Source organism: Phaethon aethereus (assembly GCF_964289735.1).
Source record: "Phaethon aethereus genome assembly, chromosome: 6".
Classification (NCBI taxonomy): Eukaryota; Metazoa; Chordata; class Aves; order Phaethontiformes; family Phaethontidae; genus Phaethon; species Phaethon aethereus.
Genome location: NC_138580.1, coordinates 25791407 through 25818257, shown reverse-complemented (window position 1 = coordinate 25818257; position 26851 = coordinate 25791407). Strand labels below are relative to the sequence as shown.

Sequence of the window (26851 nt, the reverse complement as noted above, 5' to 3'; positions counted from 1 at the left end):
ACTGACTGACCTACAATTAATTTAAGATTATCCCAGCAATGCAAATACAACTCAGAACAGCTCAATCATGTAAGACTTTCCAACAGTACTACAGTGGGAGACTACAGAGTTTTACAAGTAGTTTGACTTACATTGTCTCTTTCAATCAAAGCCTACATTTGTACTTTGAGTATTGGCTGGTTACAAGTCTGTTACATACTTAATCCTTCAGCACAGTGGAGTACTCCTTGGTGTTCTCTCATCTGTCTCCTGGCAGCTTTCCTTTAGCAAGAGGCTGGGTTGAGCAGCTGTGTCTGTAGAAAACACTGTTGTCAGTCTTTGTTCTCCTTGCAGGGGATGCTTTAGTAAGAAACATCTGGCAGTATCCAGCATTGAAAATACTGTCAGCTGTGCTGCCTAACCAAACTGGGAAAACCAAATTTGCATTTCCTGGTTGGTAATAAACAACCCACTGGGCACAAAGTGTAAGAGCATTGTAAGTAAAAATCCATAAACATTAACAGTGATGTGTACACTTTATTGGGGGGAGGGGGAAAGGAGTGGCAAAAAAAAAAATCAATGTAAGTTACTAGTTTTTAAAGTTTAGACTATGTTATATCTGATTACTGGGATATCAATACAATGAAAGTGGAGGAATTTCAACAGTAATTTTGAAGAAGTTTTAGTACATCATGTTGTGCAGGGCTTTTATAAAAGATTTTTGTTTCCAAAGATGTTATTGGGGTCCACATATTCTTTAACAGATCTCAGCATTCCCAGGCCAACATCAGAGATGCTCTCCTTCATCCATCGCTTCCGCAATTTGCCTACTGGAAAAACAAAAACAAAGTGTTTCAATATATGGCAGGATTCTAGGAGCCAATCAATCTTGTGACCATGAATGAATAAACACTGTGTGATAAATGCTTTTATTCAAAAATGAGAAATGTTTTGCTTTATTTGATTTATTGAGCCCACCAGACTATCAAGCTCATTAAGCTCAGCATACTCCCAGAGGAAGACTGTGTTCCACACTGTCTACTTTCTTCAGAAACTATGAAATTTAGATGAAGCTCAGGCTGAAATGACATGTTCTATTAAAATAGGGAATTTGTAGTAATTTTTAAAAAGCCAAACTCATTTTAAGTAGGAAACTGAAGAGGAGATTACTAAAAGCAGAACCCTAGACGTCTTAATTGCTTTGAAGTGAAAATATAACTCAATAATCAAACTTAAAACAGTACTGGTTTAAAAAGCAAAAAATTGTTTTCCAAGGAGAAGGCTTAACACCTAGTTTTAAATCAACAAAATACCTTATTTCATTCAAAAACTTTTGCACAGGCTGATAATTGCTCATACGATTACACAATAGCTTTGTTTGCCATGTAAAAAATGGATATTCAGAACATATACCAAATACAAAGCAAAGCTGAAAAACCAGCCATTTAAGAACTCATTTCACTAGTCTTACAACAGTCCTGTTAAATGGCTGAGTGTTCACATACTAATTAACCAGGTCAACTATGATTTAATAGATCATTCACAATAAAGGACATTTTTTCATTAAACACACTATAGCATTTAACTTGTCGGCCTGAAACACAGTCCATTTGTCAGTATGATGCGATATGGTAAAGGTTTGAGAGACGGATGCGTTAAGAGTATCTGAAGCTAAATTCAAGCCATCTTTTGTGCCCTGTTCTCAGGGTAACTATCAAACTGTCATCACAATAATAAATTACAGGGACACCTCTGGAGAACAGAGTATATTTGTTTATACCTTAAGGAATATGAATTAGTCACAATGCCAACTGAAAAGGCAAATAATGTGAGAAAGAATGAAATTTGCAGTTTGCTAGAAAACAACTATTAGCAGCATGCATGTCAAGAGCAAAATCATAACTGAAGGACAAAAGAATTTGTCATGTGGTAGGAACTGTGGTTGTATTTTGCAGCCCAGCTCAAGAAAAAATCCCCATCTATAAATATACCATTACAACCATTTGACTGTCTAAGCAAGTTGATGTAGTATTAAAGTATCCCCAGGTAAAAGTCAACTACTTCTACAAAAAAAAAAAAAAGAATCATGATGTGGCTTGACCATCACCTCAAGTCACTCACACTGGCTCTTACACAAGCAGCTGAAGAACAGTCATTATCATTCTCAAATGTTATCTGTAATGTAGTTTCAGTGAATGTGTCCTGTGGTTATGGATGTAATTGTCCTGAAAAGACTGCAAACAACTGCTCCAACAAGATGGAGCACATTAGAATCACAGCAGGACGCCCAACAGCTAGCATGCCTGCCTCTTTTACACCTCCAGTAATAATGCAATTCCACAAGGAATTGAACTAGTGTCTGAGCAGCACCAAACAGTCGTTGCATATTTAATGAAGTCGCTCACCAAGTGCTGGAAAACAGAAGGTGCTTGGAGTGCATCATTAGTTCTGTCAAAGTGATAATTTACACATCTATCTTGTCAAATTTTCTATGGTTTATACTTTTGCAATAATAAATCTAACATACATTTGATTAGTGAACTGGAAAGAAAAAGCTGTACTATAGTTACGAGCAGTCCTTCACAAACATGTTCAATGAAAAGATTTTAACCCCTTGATAACAGCAGGTTGAGCCCCTGCTCCTACTGTTCATGTCAGTAAGATATATATGGATTTTTTAGCTACTGAAGTATTCATATGAGAAGTAAAAAGCATTGAAGCAATCTTGCTCTTAGAATTCTAAGATGGTCCATCTGATTAAATGCAAAATAAACCAAGTGAAAGAAAGGCCCTGTGCAGATAAGAGCACCACTTAGAAAAGCAATGTTTATATCTGTTTCAGTTCAGGTTAGCACCGTCCTATAAGTATTCTGGTCCACCTCCACAGGATGATCCAATTAGCTTCAGGGATGAGAAGGGAAAAGGAGGAAGAAAATGCCGTAACAGTAAAAGATGTTACCATGAACATAAAAATCATTACAAGTGGCAAAGTTGCTTAACTCCACTCTCAGGCTAGCCAAAGAACAGCTTTGGGCTCAAGGAAGCCTTAACTTCCCCAACAATAAGAGGTCACAGTTAAGCCTGATCTTAGCATGGACTAGAGAAAACCCCCTTTCCATTTCTAGCCTACAGAAAATAGACCTTTTAGTTTTAGGCCTAGACGATGCCATTTATATAGAACTGACATTTGAGACAATGCACAGAACCAGGTTTTATCCAAGCATCTACCACTTATGGGCTCTCAGCCCAGTATAAGTTTTAACTGAGAAAAGAGAGATGAAATTCACCTGATTCTATATGCTACAGCATAACATTATTAATAAGGCTCTCAAATCAGCCTAACATTGTACAATTAATTTTTAGTAGCTTAACAAATCACTACTTCTCAACTCTCTATACACCTATATAGTATCAACAGCTATACACACCATTACACACACATTCCTTGTTGCCCCAACTGGAAACAAATACAGGCATTTCTTCTTGCGTCATCCTCCTCTGAAGGCACCTAATCTTGCATCTTAATTATCCAAGATGAAGTGCGACAGAATTAGTTTTAAAGTTTTACAAGTGGCAAGTGCCCTGTTCCTGAGGTGGGCTGAGCAGTCTAATGTCTTAAAACATTCACTGCTAGGAAGCCTGAAGACTTCAATCTGAAGCCCAGCCTATTACAGAGACCATAAACACTCTAGCACAACTGACAGTCCATTTCACACAAAGTACTTCAGGCCAGAAAAACCAAGAAGCTTGTTCAGTAGCAACTCTCAAAGGCAGTCCAACACCACTTTTATTTTTGCAGTATTTTCAGGTTTTATCACCATTATATTATTCTTTTATACATGGACTATTGAGCTAAGTAACTTTTTCCCAGTTCTGATACATGCTGGTCCAGCCCATAGCTGGTTTCATTAGAAAAGTTGTTCATGCTTCCAGTGCCCTTTGTAATCTGTTGCAGAATAAAATACACTTTGGTGAAGTGCAACCATACTCTACGCTGCTCCTGTAGAGTCCACCCTTTGAAAAAACCAACCAAGCAAACATGTACTGACATATTCATTGCCAAAAGTGACAACCGTTTCCCATGTGCATGGTTTTTCAAAGAGAAGTGCATTAGATGGACAGCACGTACCTACTGGCCATAGAGAAGATTAAATAGGAGTACAGGTCTCCTGGCTCACAAAGGTTACACTTGCTCATCTTTGAAAATGCATCTGGATGGCTGCAAAAAAATCTGGCTGCTTAGGATGGAGCTAGCAAACAGCAAGCAGCAATTGGTTTTCTCACTTTTGGAATATGAAGTACTTAGGAACACATGAACAATCTTCTAAGTAAAGTTCCAGTGTAGCTGCTGGATCCCAGGAATGACTTTACACCCATGCAGAACAGATTTCTAGCAGTGTGTGGTCCCAGGGGAATAGGTTCTAGTGGCACTGCATGGGGCCCTAGACTTCCTCTGCTCCAGCCCTTTCAACTTGAAGAGGCAGTTATTGCAGAACAGCTCTACAAAAGGAGAAGCAGTAACAGGTCATAAGAAGGATGGGGCTCTTCCAGCTGTTGCATGCTCTTACTGAAGCTGGTTGCCTTTATGGAAAGCATCTCTCTGCTCTTGTAATTGCTTAATCGGTTGTTACTCTTCCAGAGAGAGTTCTTTAATACTGAGAAAGGTCAGTGCATTAATCTAGTACTGTGGTAGTGCTGGAGTATATTAGACCAGCATACCTGAAGTCTCCTGCATAATTAACACAACATCACTGCAACATCTTGCACATTTTCACTTGATATCTAAACAACTTGGGTACTTTCAAGATCTGTGTTGATGAATCAGAAAGTCCTTTGCATTTATGTGGTGGAAAAGGCACTGAAAATGCCCATTCTATTAAGACTTTCAACAGACCAAGGAGGAAAATACAACTGCATTATTATATCACATAAGGTTACTCCACGTCTGACAAATGACAGTATAAACTCATTGTAATTAGCAGAGCAATGTCTCGTTTTAAGATGAAAGTATGATCAGTCTCCAATGCTTAAGTTAAAGGTAAGAAAATACTTCTCCTGTGTAGGGGAGAAAAGATTGTGTTCAACTCCCCATATAAAAGGGATTTTATAATTCCAGATTTTGTAGTTTGAGTTAATTACTGTAGTGTATAGTTTAAGCTACAGCCTCTTAATGATGCCAAAGGTTTGCAGTGAATTGCAATGTCAAACATGCAATTGAATGCAAATAAGGTATGGGGTCTTTTTGGGTTTGTATGGAGTTTTTTTAGTGTTTTATGTTTGGTTGGTTTGTGGCTTTTGTTTGTTTGGTTGGGGGGGTGGTTTTTTGTTTGTGGGGTTTTTTTTGTTTGTTTGTTTGGGTTTTGGGGGTTTTTTTTGTTTGTTTTTTCATTTTTCCTACATAAACTGCCAGGAAGTTGATACTGTAACTAAACTTGCGGAGTCTGGGCTGCATTAGCCTTTATTCTAGTCAATCTGTCTAGAAAGTGGAAGAAAATTAGTTCTCTTACCTTACATGACTAAATGGAGGTGTTTTCCTCAAACCCACAAGGTGATAATTGTTTCCTTAAGTAATCAGTTTTAGTTAGAACATTCCATGCAAGGGAAACAATCTACCATTAATTTTTTACGCATGGGTGCTTAGCTTGGTAATACAGAAGGGATCAGGCCAAATCCAGCCAGCTCCCTTCTGATGCTGTACGCCAGAGGGGTTATAGTTGTATTTATACACCAGTCGTACCTACTGATACTTCCTCAGTACATGTTATTTCATATATACAAAAAAAAGCCTGATTTTATTAAACAGGAATTCAAGAATGCCAGGTGTGACACATCATATGGGTAGTTTTAGGGCTTGTCCTAAATGGTCAGAAGAATCATTTACCTAAACTTAAACTTGTATCTACCTGAAATGTGCATTCCTAATGCTGCTTCTTAAATGCTAAGTTTCTAGCAGCTAACACTGGCTCTAGCAATCCTTACTTACATGACTCTCAAATCTAAAGATGCTCCCAGCCAGGAAAGCAGAAGGATCAAAGTTGTGTTCCAAGATGTGCACTATCCCTTTCTAAGTGTAGGACATAGTCAAAGCAAGGTCAAAACTATTATCAAGACTGTAAAATCTCATGTAGGAAATGAGGACAACAAATGCTACAATTAGGATTATCTAATTCCCAAATACCTTTCAAAAACTTTTACTAAGTCACAAATCATGTCATAGCATTAGTTAAAAGGGACAGAGAAAGCGTAAGAAACCACTTCAAAGTCACACACTAAAAACTACTTTAAAACCACTAACAAACCTTTTCAACAGTTTGTTCACAACAAATTCAGTGAAAAATAGACCTACTACATTTAGACAAGACTGCCAGGTTCATAAAAAAAATCTGATAACCTCCTCTATAAGGATCAGTTTCTGATGCACTGGAGAATGGCTGAATTCCCATTCCCAGAATGGCTGCCTAATAAGTGCCTATTTGATCAGCTATGTATTTTGGGTGTATTCTTCTAGCAATACATACGCCTCAGATTCTTCCTAAATGTAAATTTTGTTCATGACAATCTAGAAACATTATCAAGTGTTACATACTAACGTTAAAGTAGGAGAACCATTCCTGACACTTACCAATTAGATCTAAATATTTGAAAGTCAAGAGAGACTTCAGAAACAAAAGACAATTTGATTAAAAGGACAAAGTCATTTAAGTTTCAGTATCACTAATAACATCCAGATCTATAAAACAAAAAATCCAGATATTCTACCACAAAATACAAGTAACTGTTGCATTGAGAGGATAAATTCATTACACAGGTGTGTATGTCTGGCTTTGCTACAGCTTCTTGTGTTCATGAGATGCTTGCTGTACAAGGCTGGTATTGATACACTTCTGCAATTTCTTTGTTGGAATGTTGTTGTTATATATTGCAAGGTGTGATCTTTAATTAATAAAGATTTACATTAATAGAAGTTACACTTCTTAAAAGTTTTAAGTCTCAAAAGTCATTGCGGGGGGGAATCTTCTCACAGTATTGCTACCTTTAGTGAGTCTTGCCTAAAAACTACAATATTTTTCATTAGCCTGGAGGAAGGGGAAGAGAGAAGAGATACTGAGATTGAAGTAGAATCCAAAGTAAAGTCATTCTGGAGTTACTCTTCATAAAATTAGAAGTATCATGCTTTCAGTTCCCGCTGTAGATTGTAGCCATGTGTATACCTGGCAGTTAGTACTTCCCCCAGATGTAAAGTAATTTAGAGCTTTACACATCTCAAATGGTCATATATGACCACTTCTTCACTCAAGGCGTATATGAAGATTGACTTAAGCAGGCTTTGTATTTCCTATAGCCTCAAGTCCCAGACTACATCTGCTTTCTTTGATACACAAAACCGGAGTTAAAATAGCTCCATTTATCACAGTGTGATTGTAGGCAGACAAACCAGCTTGTCTGTTTCCAGATAGGGAAAACAACTGTTATTAATCACAATTACAAGACAAATACTAAAAGGAATTGCACCAGTATTTTTGTTTATCCCACACAACAGACTAGTCAGCAGTGGTAAGAGTGACAAGGCCTGAAGGTCAGTAAGTAAAACTGATACGGTTAGGCTAATTCTCCACAGCACATCTACTAAGCACTGGAAAAAAAATGGATCTTAAGTATCATACACAATGAACTGCCAGACAAAAAAAAAAAACATTCAAAGCAGAAAATATTTATCAGTATAAGAGGCAGTCACACATACAACAGGAGCATAAAAAGTGTAACAGAAACCAAGTTTTCCGTATTTGTGGAGTCAGAGTTCAAGTGTGCAAGGATCTGAAAGTGCTACACGTTTTTTTTTCTTGTGTAACATATGCTGTAAGCAAGGTTTCATATGGTGAGGATAAATACATCCAAGTATGTGACAAGCTCCAGCTGCATGCAAGTTAATGGATGAAATGCTATTCACAGTAAAATACAGCTGCCACAGCAGGGGAGAGCACAATAGTACATCAAGGGGGTAATCTCACATCCCATGTGCAGGAATTGACTGGTCCACTATACCACCATATTAAAGACTTAATCAGAAGACAGTAAGAGCATATTAAACAAAAAATACTGAAACTGTTTTCACTCATGTTATCACCTACACACCTTTCAATATCCTGATATTGCTAACGCAGAGTCCATTTCAGTTTCTCTCAAAGCTAGATGCCTGAAAACAGCCCGAGCTACAAGTTTCAAGTCCAGGAAGTCACCATGTTTTAAAGTACAGTTTCTACCCTTTTGTTTTCCCCACATAGAGCTTTCTTAGAATTACAAAATTTTTATCTAGTTTCCAACCATTAGATCACCACTTATTTGCTCTTATTTCTGTGGCCAGGTAATGCCCCAAGACAGCTGAGAGAAGAAATGTGTTAAGTTAACCAGTTTAAAGCAGGTAGCTACAAACTGACTTCACAACAAGTCTTCCTAACATTCGAGTTTACAGCATTATGTAGAACACATGCAATCAAATTAGGCTATATGAATATTTGGGAAAAGCATATGTAAAGCACTGGGTATGTGAAGTATCACTTATACATGACATTGGTTCTTAATATTAAAGCACAAAATAGCTTGCAAAGAGGCTAGTAACTCAGGGCAAGTAATTCCCAAACTCCAGGAGGAAACCAAATCATCAGAAGCCATTAATATCAATATTTACATAACATCAATTATGCAACAAATGGTAGATCACAACACAGCCCAGTTCACAGTCACTAGCTCTTTTATGCAGATACTTTCACTAAGTGCTCTGGTATTAGGGCTAACAGCATTCATCTAGCCACAAGGGACACTAGACTGTCTTAAAACTGTGGGAACTCTCATTTGAGGTCTTTGTAACTGAATATATCTCTGCACAAAGTTCAGTAGAAGTTTAGGACAAACCAATCAATTACATTTTCAGGTTCTCAGCCTGCAGACTTCCTATCAAAGGTTTGAAGGTAGTGCTCATAATTACAGCACATTGTGTGACTGACTTGACATCAAGCAAACCAGGCCTAGGGACACTTCCCCTGAAAGTCTGACAAACAGGTGAGAAGTTTCTGGAAAGAATGCCAGGAGATTCCAACCCCCAGTAATTTCAATTAATGCCTGTGAAATATCTTTCAGAGTCCTACTACAAACTATTTTATGTACTCACAAATATTTAGCAGTATCAGACACATTAATATTAGACTGAGAACATTACCTCCGTGGTGATGTGACAGACTTCCTCCATTGGCAAGTATTTCTTCTCTAGCAGCCCTCTAAATTGGAAAGATAAGGTATTTATTCAACAGCAAACACACAAGATGGCAAGCATTTCACTAAAACCAAGCATCCTACTCATTTACATAGGTGTATGAAAAGTTTCATAAGTAATTAGGGTACACAATACAGGTAAACATTTTCCTTCAAGTCTGCAGATAAATGTAAGTGAGAGTTTTCCAAACAAACATTATCAAAACCAGGAGATTTAAAATGGCATCTGTTACAACAAATCACAGAATCACTAGGTTGGAAAGGACCTTCAAGATCATCAAGTCCAACCATTAATCCAGCGCCACCATGTCCCCTAAACCATGTCCTGAATCTATTATTCCAGAATGGAATATTCTGGATCACTTCCCCCCGCCAAAACTAAAATAGTCTAGTGGCTGGGATGCTCATCTGGAAGATGGTTAAGTGCCTACTGAAAAGGAAATTGCAAGGAAGAAGTTTGAAAACAGGCTCTTCAAAGTGATTCAAGACCCTTATTCAGACCCAGATCTCCAAGATTCTAGTCAAGGAAGCGAGGTACTTCACAACGGATAACTCTTTCATGGGTGAAGTTTATGGCAGAAAACAAAAATATAGATTTTTATGTTAAGAAATATTCAAACACTTTCAAGCTCTAGAATCTTCTTTCTCATCCAGCTCTGATTAGGAATAGAGAGCTTCAAAGGTTGTAACAAAGAATGCTTCCCTAAGCACAAGCACTGAATTTTTTTTTTTCCCAACAAGGCTTACTTCTTTAGGAAAAATGTACATAACCACACCTATGCAGTTAGAGATTTTTTCAGTCTGCCACAGAATGCATATACTTGGTTGGCAAACTCACTTTGTTAGGTTTAAATTTAGTCACCTACAATGGAACACATGCATCCAGGTGATCACACTGCTAACTAATTCCAATAAACAGTAATATCTAAGTATTAATAAAGTTTCATTAAACAAGCACGCAAGTATTACATTCTCCAATGCCCTAGATTCAACAGCACAGAAGCCTCAGAACTTGTAAGTAAAACTTTACATCTGCTTGCCAAGTTCACAAGATATTATAAAGAATAAGCATGAGAAGAATGATATCCTAGTTGTAGACTACTTCTCCACACTCCTATTAGCAATTTTCTGGTGCAGAAGCTTTAGCATATGAACCAAAAGGTACAATGAAAAGCAGTTTGTCCTTCTATGTTTAAGTATTACATCCTCAAGGTAACAAGGATATTGGTTTCCCCTAACTAGACAAGTGTAGCATTTCACTAGCAAAAGTGTTAAAGCAGAGAGTTATTCTGGAGGTTTTTTGGTAAATGTTGAAGTAGCTTATAACTGGTCTAACACAGCAGACTTAGACCAGCACTTATCTAGCCCTAAAGAGAAATAATCACAGCAGTTAATTCTCTGAAATAGCACGAGACCCTCACATTCATTATTCTCTACATGCAGCACTATTAATAAAGTACAGTCTTGATAGTTTTACCATATGTCCTGGTTTCAGCCAGGGTAGAGTTAATTTTCTTCACAGAAGCTAGCGTGAGGCTATGTTTTGGATTTGGGATGAGAAAATGTTGATAAGGTGCTGATGTTTTGAGTTGTTGCTAAGTAGTCAAGGACAGTCCAGCTTCCTGTGCTGGCCTGCAGCGAGCAGGCTGGGGGTGCATGGGAAGCTGGGAGGGGACACAGCTGGGACAGCTGACCCAGGCTGGCCAAAGAGATATTCCATACCATATAACGTCATGCTCAGTATATAAAGCTGGGACGAAGAAGAAGGAAGGGGTGGAGGGACGTTCGGAGTTATGGCGTCTGTCTTCCCAAGAAACCATTACACGTGACGGAGCCCTGCTTCCCTGGAGATGGCTGAACACCTGCCTGCCCATGGGGAGTGGTGAACAAATTCCTTGTTTTGCTTTGCTTGCGTGCACGGCTTTTGCTTTACTTATTCAACTGTCTTTATCTCAAACCATGAGTTTCCTCACTTTTACTCTTCCAATTCTCTCCTCCGTGCCACCGTGGGGGAGTGAGCGAGCGGCTGCGTGGTGCGTAGTTGCTGGCTGGGGCTAAACCACAATACCATATATTTTAAAGACAAATTGAATATTAAGTGAAAGAAGTAGCTTTGTAAATAATGGAACTAAGGAAACCCTTGTTTCCCATGGATTTGGGTTTTGCCGTTGATAGTTTCTGCCATCCAAGAACAAACGCCAGTTCAAGCTTCCCTGTACCTTAGTCATATGTTCGTTTACTGATGTCTAGAAAAGTTACCATGCAATCTTTCTTCTACTTTGGTGCACTATTAGTGTGCACCTCCTTCCCTAACTGCTAGTGATCAAAGCTTTACACACAGACTTTTAAGATCCTTCCTGCAAAATTCAGTTAGTTTGGCCAATGGGTTCACTAAGTATTATTACAGGACATCAGCTTCTCCCCCTTAACTATTGTTCTTATATACATTACCTCAATTTGTTCATAGACATGAATAGGATCACTAATTCCTCTGTAGTTAAAGGCAAAGTAGAAGTAGACACATGCACCTGCATCGTAAGTCTGTGTCACCCTGTTGAAGAGAACTGCATTACAAACAAAACTTTATGGTATTAAGCCACCCACTATGTGACATTACACAATTCATAAGGTTACTTATTTAAAAGGGTAGCATCTTTTTGAGTTTTCTTTAATAGTTTTGTATCTTTTTTGCTCATACTTCACAAGTGACTCAATGCTATGACCAAGAGTTGAAGCTCTTAAATAAGTCATTACATTACATATTTAAGTTGTTGCATGGCTTACCTGCAGGTAGAAAGAGGAGCAAACTGAACACCTTTTTCTTTGCATTCTCTTACTATCCTTTCCTTTACATTCCTACAAAGGTCCAAAACCCTGTAACAGAAAATACATTAAAATATAAAAATCTTAGTATATGATTTTATACAACTTCCTAGAAAACACAACTTCAGCTTCGATTATCTTTTTTTAAAAGTATAATCTAACAAAACAGAAGACTGCCTTCTAGGACCAGTTTCAAGTAGCTTAGATTTTATTCTAAGAATAAAATAGTCATCATCAAGACTTCACTAGTATTGCTTTTTCTGTACTTCTGAATAGCAAGTGTACTCTGAAGCACAGTATGTAATGAAAGCTCTTTTCCATAAGGACTAGGAGTCAAAAGCATTCAACAGAAAATGGAGGTTACCCACTTCTGCATGTCTTTATTTTCTCAGCAAAAGAGCCTCAAATTTTTGGCAAAGTAGTTGACAAATACAGCTCACAGTAGAAAGAAAGCCTGAGAACTCTAAGGCCTTGTATACTCTGCTTAATACCATACCTTTGGTATGTTGCAAGGCCAAAACTGGAGATACTCCAGCTGTGTACTAGTTTGCCAGCTTGAAGTGTTACAGCTCTAATATGGCAATGAGCTATTAAACCTTGTCATAAGCCATACTTGTTTTGCTTTTGGTTTTGTTTGTGGGTTTTTTTTCCGCCCCTCCTTCCAGGGCAGACCCAGGTGCATCCAAAGTGCTAGAACAATTGAAAGAAATCACTGTTTTTCAAATGACCATTTCTTTAGTTATACGTTCTCCCACCAAGGTCTGCAGTGCTATACTATACAATTCAGATTTTTAATACATTTTACACAGAGTTACAGCTGCTTTGGAGATTGAGAGAAGTAATACGTGAGAGAAATTTATCCATTTAGTGAATAAGTAGTAAAGCTAAATATTTTATTCAGCTATCACCAACCAGTCAGGAACAACATAACTGATTTATGGAAAATTACATAGTTCTTGTGAGTCAAAGTAGAAAGTCTTTGAAAGCATTTGCTCTGGTGAGGACAATTACAAATATTTTCTTAGTTTCTTAGATAAAAAGTCATTCTCTCCTGAAATAAGGGAGAGGCAAAACAAACTGGTGACTAAGCAGTTTGCATAATTCAAGATCTACAAAGCTAAAGAGAAATTTTGCTTTAAAATTGTCCTCAAGTTTCTGCCACCCATTTAAGATACTATGCCAATCTTCAGAGCAGAACCTGGAACTTACCACTGCCACTGAATTCAATAGCAAAGATACAAGCTTGCCAGTTTAATTCACCACACTTTGCACACTTTCCACTTTGCATTAAATACTGTAAAGCTTTGATCAAATCACTTTAGATCCTGCACAAGAGGTTTCTGGCTTACCAAACGGACAGAAGCATCCAAAATGATTCCATATATTAAACTTTGTTGTGGTCAAGTGTTTCTCAACCATAGCTAACAGATAAAATAAGCTTAGGAAAAAGATTTATCTTGGAAAAGAGCTATCTGTTCAGTTCTTTCCTTTCCCTGCATTACTGAGGAAAGAAAACATTTTTTGACCTTCACTACAAACATTTCTGTTTGAAATACACTGCTTATCCCACACATGTGGCTGCTTAACACACAATACTGTTATTGTCACCACTGTCCAGCTTCCTAAAGTGACCAAATTCAAGTCCTGAATTTGTCACAGTAGGCTAACTTAAGTAGAAATATTACTGAATGCTTGCCTATGTTGCATTTACAAAATCATGATACATCATTTACTAGCAACTTTAGCAAGAACACATAGTGCAAGACTTGAGGCACATCAGGGAGCATCCAATACACATAAGGCCTAAATTAAATTAAGTTTTCCCATGAGCAAGCATGAGTTAGGAATAATTTGAATGAAACAAAGTACAAGTTTTAAGCAATTCAACGAATAATCAGTTTACCTATCCCAAGGAACAGATGTCTCAAATGATTCTCCTATTACGTAGTAATCCAAGCCCAGGTCCTAATAAATAAAGGAAATTATCAGTAACATTCAGCATCAACATCTGAGATTCCAGTGTATTCTACACAGCTAACAGTTGAGCAACTCTGCTAAGTAGGCTTTCTGTTTTTCTCATACAAACTAGCTAAAGACACCCATCTGTCCCAGTGACATTAGTTTATAATTATGGAAATAGGGTAGCTCTTCAAAGACACAGATGACAAACATTTTGATGTCACAGCTATAGTGAGACAACTTGTCAGACTGTCAGTATGCCTACACTAATCAAATATTTGTAATATTATAGCATCAAGCCAAGAGCTCCACTGTGCTAAGCAATATAATAACTAGTAGAAATATTCATTTGGAATGTAATTCCCACATAGGTAGAATAAAGACATACAGCCTGATGAAATAAAGGGAAATTCAGTGATTTGTCCCTGACTGTAAAAGCCAAGTGCAATCTAGCACTCAGGATGTGCATAGTATTTAAAAAAAACAACACACCTCTCAAACAGTAAGACTAAAAACCATAAGAACAGCTGCAGAAGTTCAGGCTAAAGATCCATTTGTCCTGGAATACTGATTCGAACCACGGCCATAAGCAGATGTCCAAAGAAGAGTAGGAGCTGAGTGAGTGCATGAGTATTTCAAGTACTCTCCTAGCCTCCCAATTACATTCAACCTGTAGATTTGTAAGTCGGATCTCGTTTATTTAGCAACTGCTAGTGGATTCTTCAATCTAATTTTCTCTACCATTTATTAGAAACTATTTTCTTAACAGTGCATAAATTAATGTTTTTATGGTGTTTTGCAGATGAAGTTCCATGAGTAAACACTAGTCAGAAATGGAAGAGATACAACCTCTGGGAGAAGTTTGAGATATCAGCCAAGGCAACCTACATTTAGATTTCAGAAAAAGCAACTTCAAAAAGACATCTCTATGTTTTGTTATATTAACAGAAGTCTCAGCAGGCAGGCAAAAGATGACCTACCCGAAGGTAAGCGATGACAAATGTCAGCATATATCCTCTCTGTCCATTATCTTCTCCTGCTGCCAAGCCACTGCAATTAACAAGAATTTAATCAACTTTCCAAAGCAGTCACCAGTTTCCAGAAAGAATTAAAAAATACTTTGATTATCAAACACATGCAAGTTTGGCTGTCTAATCTGCATCACAACAGTTGCAAATAGTAGGGTATTTTCTTCACTAGAAATGAGAAGTTACTTTAGACCAGAAGTACTCAACTCTTTGCATTCCTCTTTTCATTCCATAATCTGAAGAGATGAACAATTAACAAAACATTTGACTTGATATTAAAACAAGTCTTCAAACACCACAGAAGAGTAGGTGAAACAGAACTAGACAGAGTATATTCTTGATGTTCTTTGGCAGGAATATAACTACATTTCTAAGCTTGTTGGATTTGTGCACTTGTATGCTCACAGGTCATGAGAGCAAGACTACTGACTTAAGATCCCAAGCGCATAAGTGATGTGAATGGATAAAAAAACCACAGCACTAAGAAGAAAAAGGAAACCTTGCTTTTGCTAGTCTATCAAGTTAGGAGCATTATGAAAGTTTTTGGGTTTAATTATTGGTTTCTGAGAACAAGAAAGTGTCATGTATCTGTAATGAGTTTTCCTAGAAGATCCTATAAATCCAAGGAGGGGAGGAATCAGACATCCTGAAGAAGGATAGAATTAAAGCATTTTAGACCATTAATGATTAAATGGTTTAGCATCTTATACCAGGTTAAACTATTAAACACTTCACTAAAAGTCTTAACTAAGCAGCACAGACAGCACCATCTTCTAACAGACAAGTTCCCCCCTTATCAATACACTATCTTGAAATACCAAAATACAAGAAGATTCGCAGTTTAAGCCTTTTCTTGCATACAACCATAAAATAACTAAAATGCTCTTTAAGATCAAGAGCAATGTTATTCTTATCACTGAATGTTAGCAAGCTGCTCACATGAAATCCCACTTTAGAAACTATTTTAAGTGGTAGAATGAAAGCACAAATTTCAAAAAGTATAGCCTTGAAATGGATAAAACAATATTTATGTATATTTGAATAGTTGAGACTACTACACTAGCAATAACTTAAAAAACAAGAAGTATATTCTTGACAAATACTTCAATGACGGTTTTCATCAATCACACTTAATCAAAGTAGAAGGACAGAAACTACCTGATGATTACTCAGCCTGCCACCCAAATGCTTTCTTTTATCCTTTATAAGGATAGAAAACAGTCTGTGGGAGAGAAATTCACTGTGTTCCTTTAACTAAACACAAACACCTCTTAAACAAGCTTCTTTTATTCATATGCTCACATCAATTTTACTAACATTTAATATTACCCTTATGATTTTGTCTTCCCTCTCTGTAGTTAAAATAGAGGCTAATATTGCAAAACAAGCAGCTTCCATGTCTATAAGCAATTACAAGGACTAGTTTCCATTTTAATAACATCAAGCCTAGATTTAGTCAAATACTTATTTTTCTGCAATATGCAGACAGCTAAAGTTTTTCAGTAAAGTTACCTATTAACACAAGCCATATTTCTCAAAGGGAACATTCAGTAGCTAATTGATTATTGCCACTTCAAACTTGTAAACCGAGAACATATCCATACAGTAATCACTATAAAAAGATATGGTAATCCTATTTTTTTCCTAGTCAGTTATCTCCCAGCTTCATATGAAAAAGTTCTTTGAAAAGCTTACCCAAACTTGGTGGCAATATCATAGACTTGCTTTTCATGCTGAAGAACCTTCTCTCTGTCACCCTCAAAAAGCAATGTAGCTACACACAGTATGTTGGGATCAAATCCTTTAAACTGCAAAGAGAGAAAACTGTATTATGTCCTAGCCTATGTAGTAGAATACAAGCAACAAGTTTTTACTTTTCAAATATACAGCACATACTCTGGTTAGTAAGTGTTGTTGCAACTAAGAGAAAGATTAGGAGAAAACATCATTCAAAAATTTACTCCCAAAACAATAAAGTTTTTCCTTGACAGGACAAACATTCACAAGTCCAGTGAAATAACAGATTACATCTGTCACCTTTTTTATCCTGTTAAAAAGCAGGATAGACATAACAGCTGTCTACCTACACCGAAGAAAAAACAGGTCTTAAATACTTTGAGCAATAGGGAGACATTTATACTCTATATATTCCTGTATTAAAGCAGGAAGATGGCTATGATGACCATAAACGTCACTGCTCTCAAAACAGTTCTATCAGCAGTGTGCCACAGAAAATCTCTATGCTGGGAAAAGCACTATGGAAGGAAAATAACTTCCAACCTTATGGCAGAGAGCATATCCCAGTGGAAATGGGGAGAGAGATATGAAAGGTTTAACAGTAATGCAGTCAGCTGTCTGTATGGCTTTGTTTCAGGAGTAACAGTCAAGAGTTATCTTCACAACTAGTCCAAAAAGAGCCTTATTTTCTACATACCTTTTTTATTAATTTGCTCCAGTGAACTACCACTACTAAGGTTTCAGAAGGAATGGACATGAATATAAAGTTGCATTAAAGTTTAATGATGTTTTCCACAGTTAAAAAGGGTAAAAAAAAAAATCTATGACTTCGAACAACCTATTTTTAATATGTATATTGACCAGCAATTATTTTTTAAAGCCTTTCTCCTTGCAGTGGCATTCATCTTTTCCAGTCTCTACTCTTCTTGTGGTAACTCGTTACTTAAGCACCAAGCAGGATTATATGAAGTTATACTAATAGTCAAGAGATTGAAATTTACCCTTTAGGCACAACACTATTCTGAGAAAAATCCCAGTTAGTTGCTATTCCTTTTATTATTCCCCTAGCTGAATAGATTAACTGTACTGGAAGTTAACTGAAGGTACCAAGAGGGTCCAAAAAAAATCATCAAGGAGGCAAAGTATCTTTGGCTGGAGGACTGAGCTATCCCATGAGCTCAAATCTGCATGGTAATACCCAAAGACATCCAAATTAATATTTCTGAAAAGGATATTGCATCCTACCACCCCAACAAACCACCACCACAAACACTACTGTGAAACAGAATATACTTTCCCAGACAAAGGATCTTTCTTACCCATTAGTCTTACAAAAACAGCATTGCTAGCATAAATAAAAATAAATATTGTTACTACAGTGATAACTCTAAGCACAAGAATAAAAGTCTACTATACTAAGATGCTACTTACTGTCCCTTCTCATTCTAAAACCATTTCTACTTCTAGTATGAATCCTTTCATCTATTCTGCCATCTTTTGGCTGTGATGCTCAGGTAACAACTTGCAGTTCTCTTTAAGAGGCACAGGAGGAACTAGCTACAGTGTGAACTAGTAGACAAGCAATACCTAGAGTATTCATCTATCAGTGAACAGTCCCAAACTACATGGAGCAATAAACCAGAAAGACTTTTTCCCTATTCTCTCAAGTAGTATCAATTAAATGACTAGCATTTCATTCTTTTATTGAACAGAGTAGTCTGATGTTTGTTTTCTTTTTGTTTTAAACAGGGAGCAATTCACAGATGAAGTAAGTGTAAGATGGATTTGAGTATCTTTGTCTCAGTAACACCTGCAATATCAGGGCCATTAAACTTGCTCCTTTCCCTACTCCCACCTACCATGCCAGCTGAGAGTTTATCCGAGGTAGCAGTTGCTCATACACACCAGGGGACTGAGCCCTGACGTAAGAGCTCCAGATTGGTCACCGACCTGGAATCTCAGCATCAGTATTACATAGCATTTCTCTCATTTCTCCACAAGTTTTTTCTCCTGCAGAGCTGGAAGAATTGGAGTTGGTATACAATACTCCTTGGTGTTACAACATCCCAACAAGCAGCGATGCTTGTTGCTGACTACAGAAGCAGTAGATACTGCCGACTAGGATTGTTTCAAGCTGACAGCAGTCTCATTGCCAAAACCTTGACTACCTTGGATATTCCTGCACTACAGCAGATCAGGGAGGGAAGGCAAAGTAATTCTTGGGCTATCTCTAAACCTAAGAGATATCCCATCCTAAGATGCACGGCATTTTCTACTTCAGTAGCACAAGAAAAAGCAGAAAAAACCCCCGCAAAACCAAAAAACAACACTAACCACAGCCTTTCAAGTAAGCCCACTCCTTGAAGACACTCAATATTATCAGATCAGATGAAACTGTTACCACCTCCTAAGTTATCTAAATCCAGGATGATGCAATTTTCTACATTTGAATAGCCATATTTGCAGGAACTGTCTAGTTTGCTAATTTGGAGGAAAAATCTGTAGCAAGACAAATTTAATACAAAAGCCTAGGTGAAATCATTTTAGCACCAGATAATTCTGGATTTAAAAGGGATTCCAATTTCATTCCATTCATTGGAAGGAATTCCAGAATGACAAAAAAATTATATGGGAAATTCAAGGCAAATATCTTCAGGTTCTCCCAAAATTTTAGTTCACTATAACAACAAGGTAGATCATGCCTTGACAAAATCTGGAAAGAAAAGATAGTAACATGTTAGCCTTGCTCCATAGTAGTAACTGATGATCAGTGATCTGCAAGCTATCTAAATTGGTTCCAGTCTTGCTCTGTCACCAACTAACTGTTAGAAAAGGCACATTAATCTCCTCTACAGGTATGACCGGTGAGAAGAGCTCTCATGAATAACTCCTCAAACATATAATTTCATTTGGGATGAAGCCACCTTGAGAATCTCAAGGTAACTGATACTACAGTGCAGGATCTGTTGCACTCACTCAAACTCAGCTGCATTAGAGACCGTATAACAAAAAATCTTTATGAGTAACACACAAGGTTCCAAACAGTATTAAACCCCAAGTTACCTTTGTGATGTAGAATTTTTTCAGTCCATCCAAAAATGATGTAAAAATGGAAGCAACTTGTGGTTTAAGAGCATGACCTTCGGCAAAAAGTAGAAAAACGCATATTAAGGCAAACAGTACTCTTAAAATTCGTACTTCAATGGACAAATAAAAAATAGCTTGGTAGTCAAGGTCACAAGAATCACATGGAAACCTTTGATTGTTATAATTAAAGAGAATTCTCTCTACTCATTTAGAAGATGATTTAGGAAAAGGATTTTATGAATTTTTTTTAAAAGCATACATACAACTGTGCACAAATATTTCATTTGACACTTTAATTAAGGCTACCCTAGTTTATATCTTCACAAGTACATGAAAAATTTTAAAAGAGCACTTCATTAGTTTTTATACTACAAAACTAGAGCAAAACCAGTGACCTTTTTTTAAATTATGACCAACCCACTAAAACCAATAGCCAAAAACGGTGCAAGTTCGGAGTTAAGCAATTTTTTCCTTAACGGTTATGTCACTTGTGCAAAATTTTCTACATAAAGCCAGTAATTGCTTCCTTAATCACATACAGGGAATTAAAGTTACCAGAATATATAAATGGTGTCTTGAAGTCTGTTAAATTAACATCTCTGCCTCAGGACTGAGTTTAATTGAGATGAAAGTCTTTTACTGTTTGTTCCATTGTTTTCAGTCGCAGGCAACTTCTGAACTGCCATTACTGCTTCACTTTAACAGTCTTGCATCTGGCCTACATGCTGTGAGCCCAATTCATTAAAAAAGTTATGCACCATTTACATGATACCTCTTTCTAAAATACTTCAGAGTATTTCCCCCTGAATAAAGCATGAACTTCAGTAATTGATTAGTCTCCTTCCCTCTTCAGTGAGGATCAACTCTCTCTGCAGTTACGAACAAACCCCAAGGAGTACACCTCCAAGCACTCTTAAGTAAGCACAGAAAAAAGTACCAGATAACAAAAGGACATGAATTTATTAAACCACAATCTGTAAAAGCTATTGTATTTAGGCCTACCTAATGAGTACAAGAAAAAAAAAAAATCTGTATTGAGACACCTGAAACTATGTTTTGCAGGTGACCATATAAGCTGCAACCTCAGATCACAGCTAAGAAGTAGAAAAATGATTTATTCGGTATTGGGTTTAAAGCTTGTAATTGGTCAAACTCCTTCCCAACTAAAAAAAAAAATGCACCTGCCTTCTGTTGTACATGTCTGAAAGAAATAGCATAACTCAAAAGTGACCAAAGCAAGTAGCAAGGGCTCTCTAGTTTTAGAGATCCTGATTTCCTTGGTTTGAAAAAAAGTTCAACTTTCTCAATACCATCATATTAATGCCATTTGAAATCAAGATTCATCACTGACACTTCTGTCAAAGAAGTCTGAGAAATTCTGACTTGGTCAGGTGATATTAGAGTTTTTCAAGGTCAGTTGTACTTCATGTTTTCATGTTCTGGGTACAATCAAAATAGCATGGTCTCATCAAAAACTTGAAGTTCTGTAAACTAGTAGCTTTTGTGTAGTGGAACTTTAGCTTCTCCTCAAGAGTATCTTGAGCCAGAACAGATCTTTTTAAAATGACAGCTTTCCTTAAGTGCTCAAAAATGCTTGCTCTGCATGTCTGACATTGTTCTATTTAGGTATTTGAACTAGTTGAAATTTCACAAAAATCTTTGCATTTGGTAATCTTCTAGTAGCTTCATTGACTTTCTATACTTAAAGCCTATAGCTCTATGCAAACAAAACTAAGCTATGGTATTTACCGCATCTGAGCTTCTTTTAAAAGGAGACAGCTCACTTTAGACAAGTATGTCATTGCCTCTCTCCCATCCAAACAATGATTGCCACATCAGAGTATTTTCAAAAAACTTGCTACTTTTAAGGAATCTGTATACCACTTATGACACTTACAAAGTTTAAAGCATGGCTCTTTACTGACCATTATAGTTGATACTGGTTTTCCAAAGACAGGCTTCTGTTTCTGAAAGTACACATTATTGCAGTACCTGGAATTTGAACTTTAGGTTCATTGCCTTCTTCGTCTAGCTCTGAGCAAAAGAAGTACCATGTAAAACTGACTTAAGCTACAAAAAAATCAAAACCCTTGGAAACAGGTATTTGCCCCACAAGATCTACATGCTTACCAAACTGAAACTGTGCATTGTCGACAAGGCGAATTGATGCAGGAGCACACCTCTTGGGGGCAAAGTTAGAGGAAAGAGAGGGAGGAAGAATAAAAAGATTATGTACATATTTTTGCTGAAAGTCATGACAATCAAGTTTTCATTTAAAAGTAGAATACAAGAAGGCACTCTCTGATACCAGAGACCTATGGCAATCATCATCATCAAAAAGGGGTGACTTGTCTTCACTTGAGTAGTGACATCTATTAGGTATGTCTAGATATAATGCACTGAGAATTTTCAGTTTAACCTCAAGCCAACACAGGGATAGTCTGAAGATCTTTGACCTTGAAGTATTGAGGTTTTTTTCTAAATTGCCATAATACACTAAAGATACCATACTTAGTTAGAATATCAAGCTAAGGTTGCTATGTAATCAAAGATAGACATACATTATAAATCCACTGAGAAGTCTAATTGTTGTGGGTTACCTCAGGCCAGCAGCTAAGCACTACACTGCTGCTCACTCACTCCCCCACAGTGGGATGAGGGAGAAAAATCAGAGGGCAAAAGTGGAAAAACTCACAGGTTGAGATGAAGACAGTTTAATAAGCAAAACAGTAAAAAACAAAAAAAAAAGTGATGTAAAAGCAATCAATTGCCACCAGTCAACCAATATCCAGCCTGCCCCCAAGCAATGGCAACCCCTGGAAAACTCCCCCCTCCTGTTTTATTTCTGATCATGATGTTATATGGTATGGAATATCCTTTTGGTCAGTTTGGGTCAGCTGCCCCAACTGCATTCCCTCCCAGCCTCTTGTCCACTCCCAACCTACTTGCTGGTGGGAGGAGAGTGAGAAACAGGGAAAGCCTTGACACTGTATGCACTGTTCAGCAACAACTAAAACATTGGTGTGTTAACATTGTTTTGGTCACAAGTACAAAACAGCATCACACAGCTGAAGAAAATTAACTCCATCCCAGCCAGACCCAGTACACTAATGCTCTGCCATCAGGCTGCAGTTAAAATCCATATCTGGGTCCAATCTAGATACTGCACTGTACAGAAATCTGAACACCAGCAAGCAGCTATGCCAACATGGTGCAATCTGTGATGGCCATGTCCAGACATACTGAAATGTATGGACAGAGGAATATAACAAAGCCTGAATTTTACACTAGTCTTCATCTAATCACATGGTTACAGAAGTACTCCTCTAACTTGATCCTAGATGTTCACCCTCTGTCATATCATTAATATATATTTGGTCAAGCAATAGGAAGAAAAAACATGAAGAACTAAGATAACTCACCAGGCAGGTTGACAGAAAGTAGCTGGATGAGTGGTTTTAAGTAAGACCAAGCCACTCACAACCTGCAGGTTGGTTATTCTTACATTAAAGCAGACCAATACAGATAAACAGCTTTTCAGATGGTGATCATTGCAATTATTACCAAGATTGATGCAAGGGGCAACAGAAGAGAAGAGTAGTTCAGGCTCAAGTAAGCAGTGAAACAGCAGAAGCAGCAACAGAAGGTTAGAAATGGAGCAACACTAAGTGGCTAATAGTGCCTTTTCTCCCCTTTTCTAACTAAGCCCATAGCTAGGGAAAAGACACTAGTTTCTTAATTGACTTAAAATGTTGATCAGCCATATGATTAAGCATTCCCATACAGTCTGCTTAGGTACCTTTAACAGGAAGAACAAGCACTAGCAGCAGAAGCACGACAGAAGAACTAGCAAGTGCTGCTGACTAGCATATATCTGTCATTCATATACCAGTTTGAACATCTGGCTTGGAACATTAAGTCATTAATTTAGACCAATCACTGGAAAAAATGTAAAGCTGTGTTTAGTTTGGCATTAATTAAAACTTTTCTGACATTACTTCCCCTATTCGGGGTATATTCCACCATTCATAGAAGTTAGTTGATACATTTTGCAGAGCAAAGAAAAGCTAGTCTAAGATTGCAAAGAAAGAGGCTAGCCAGTGTAAGATTTGCCTGGAAGCATAGCCATGAGGAAAAGTGTTACACAATTTGGATACCCATGTCTGAGTTTTGCTACCTGAAACCACCTGGTCGCACTATTCAGAAGGCTCTATTTAAATATTACAGTGTAAGCACAATGCCACCTCAAAATATCCAGCTCACCTGAACATGTCATTGTGCTTCAGGAAATGTTTTCTAAACACAGGCCATATCCTTCCATGGCATAACATTTGTTCCTTTGTCACTTTGAAGCCATAAATTCAACTGCCTTTTACCTTTATGCTGCAACTTAATTCCTTTAAATACTGGTCCTTTTTACATAGTCCTAAATTAATCTGACAATAAAGCTCTCCATTGAAGGAGATGCAAAGCCCAATTTTCTGTGCTGAGATATGCAAGTAACTCCTACTCAAAAAAAGCCATCAAAGAGGCACATCCACAATTTGTCTCAGAATATTGAGCCAATTCAGAATGTGCTCGATCCTCAATTGCATAATTTCCAAAAGCCTCATGGACCATATCCACTTGTGAAGTTTCACATTATCTCAAATCCTTGGTTATCAATTGCCAGAAACACTAAAGCATCACTACACTCCTAGCACTAGAATATGTGTTCTTGAGTGAAGTCAACATCCAGCGTTTCTTTACCTGCTTTGCCACTTCCCTTAAGCAGGCCACCCCGCGTTCAAAGTTGGGGAAGACCACAGAGCCATACTTCTGGTATTCAGGGACTGGGCGAATCTTTATCGTAACTTCAGTAATCACTCCAAGAGTTCCTTCAGGAAAACAGAAAAACTGAGTAAAGCGCCGGAAGATGTACTCCTTGCAATTTACTCAACAGCTGTCTACCAGGATGTTGTAAGTTAATGTGAATCAGAAATCCCCCCCCAAAAATCAGTATTGCAACAGACGATTTATTCTTGACTATTTATGTGGTAAATTCTTACAATATATCCTCTAAATCATGACTTTCAGTCCTAATTAAGGTCTCAACGTTTTATCCCAATACAAGAAATTCATGCCTGTATAATGCCACCCATAGACACACTGGAAGCCACAGCATTAAGAGATGCTCAAATCATCAAGCCATTACAGAAGCTGAGCTAAGATGCAGTTATGTGAAATTACTATGTTTATACCTTCAGATCCCATAATGAAGTGATGGATATCAGGTCCTGTTGACATGCGAGGTACTTGACAGTTTTTTTCCAATATTCCTCTAGGAGTTACCATTTTTATATGAATCACCTGTTTAAACAATACGCAATGACTATAAATACTAGCATTAAACAGTTTTTTTTGGTATGATACTCGTTTTCTACAAATGTATATTAAGCTTGATACAGTTCAGCTTTGTAGACTTTAGATATTCTGTAGGCAGCCCCAAGAACTTTTGGGATAACCCAAGGACTACTACCAACAATTATTTCTAACACAACATGGTTTGCCCACACAGCAGATTGTTTCCAGTTCTATGCCAAATCAGATCAGCTGTTGGCTACATCCATACAGGACTAGTTTTGTTTCTCAGTGTAGACAGTAGGACTTTAATCCAGAATACGCATAGTACTTCAGAGGAAAAGTGAGGGTTTAAATATTGCTTAAATTTTGCTTTAGAACTGCTGCTTGATAGAGCTAATATAATTCAGCCATCAGTTGCTACAGAAATATTTCTATTAGGAAGAAAGACAGAAGTAAGCTTAGTGAAATAGATTATCAATATTAAATCTGCCATAAGACTGATACATATGTAAGGCTAAAATGTTATTTTTGAAAAGTATTTTGCAATGTTATTGCATGTGGATGAATAAAGCTGGAAGCAATACAGAGCCTAGATTTTTGTTTAAATCCTTCATTCAATTATTTTATATGAAGGAAGGGGGAGTTTTGGGGTTTTTTTAGTGAAGCCTTTAGATGAAGCAAAATTACTGAATTTCAACTAATGGCTTTAAAACTTTCAAGTGCAGGTAACTAAGTAATTTTCATCCCGCTCTGAGTTGTTACAGAATTTCATTATATGCATTTTATGAACTGTTGATTCTGCAATAACTGGATTTTAGGCAGCTTATATAACACGCCATTTCTAAATATAAAGTTTCCTCAGAAGGTAAACACTTCCCTGAAACTTTCTCACTGTGGCATTTTGAAGCTCATTAACTGTTCTGAATCAGTTTTCAAACCTATTTCCTCCTAATGAAAATTCCAGAAGCTGTTTTAGTCTGAGTTATGTTTCCATGATAGAAAAGCCTTCTGCTTCACACCTCACAGTTCAAGCAGAACTATACCATTCAGTAACACTTCAGGCAGTAGGGGACAGCTGACACTTTGTAAGTGCTAGTAGTTTTAGTTCAGCCAGGTCTACTGAATAAAAACTGTAGCTCCTGCCATGTTCAGCCATTGATAGTGAAGTGTCATGTCTGTGCACACAACAAACACGTCTGAACTATCAGCTGATGAAAAAGCCTGAGCTGATGGGGATACATTACCTACAGCGTGCTGCAGGAAAGAAGGAAAACCCATGTGTGCAGAAGGGCTATTGTACAAACTATGAGAGAAAGCTGAAAGTCTGAAGCAGAGAGGCAGGCAAAGTATGAACAGTGATGATTTAACTTCAATATATTCAATATATGTGTTATAACAGAAAAGGTAGATTTTTTTAAATCAAAAAGTATGCTTTAAAAAACAAATTACCTGGGTTAATACAAAGATGAACCATTTAAATGTTTAAAACAGATTCAAGAGTAGAATACTGCCATTCCCAGTCCATTGCTTCCTTCCTCAGGGTTCCTACAGACCACGTGGTGGCATTAGATCTCACCATTGTGCACCCACATGGTCAATTAGATCAGCCTACTGATCTGGAAAAGCTA

The 26851-nt window shown here is 37.3% G+C and overlaps 1 protein-coding gene across 1 annotated transcript in view; it reads right to left on the bottom strand.

Moving 5' to 3' along the window:
* Positions 1–687: 687 nt before the first annotated feature.
* Positions 688–26851, bottom strand: part of AGPS (alkylglycerone phosphate synthase) — a gene marked incomplete at both ends in the record, with an annotated part of 56103 nt that continues 29939 nt past the window's right edge. The window contains 11 exons of the mRNA XM_082001463.1: positions 688–809; positions 9194–9251; positions 11698–11797; positions 12031–12120; positions 13973–14034; positions 15009–15078; positions 16752–16864; positions 19857–19933; positions 22011–22062; positions 24630–24757; positions 25121–25229. Coding sequence (XP_081857589.1) covers positions 688–809; positions 9194–9251; positions 11698–11797; positions 12031–12120; positions 13973–14034; positions 15009–15078; positions 16752–16864; positions 19857–19933; positions 22011–22062; positions 24630–24757; positions 25121–25229 — 981 coding nt within the window. The remainder of the gene's footprint in view (positions 810–9193; positions 9252–11697; positions 11798–12030; positions 12121–13972; positions 14035–15008; positions 15079–16751; positions 16865–19856; positions 19934–22010; positions 22063–24629; positions 24758–25120; positions 25230–26851) is intronic.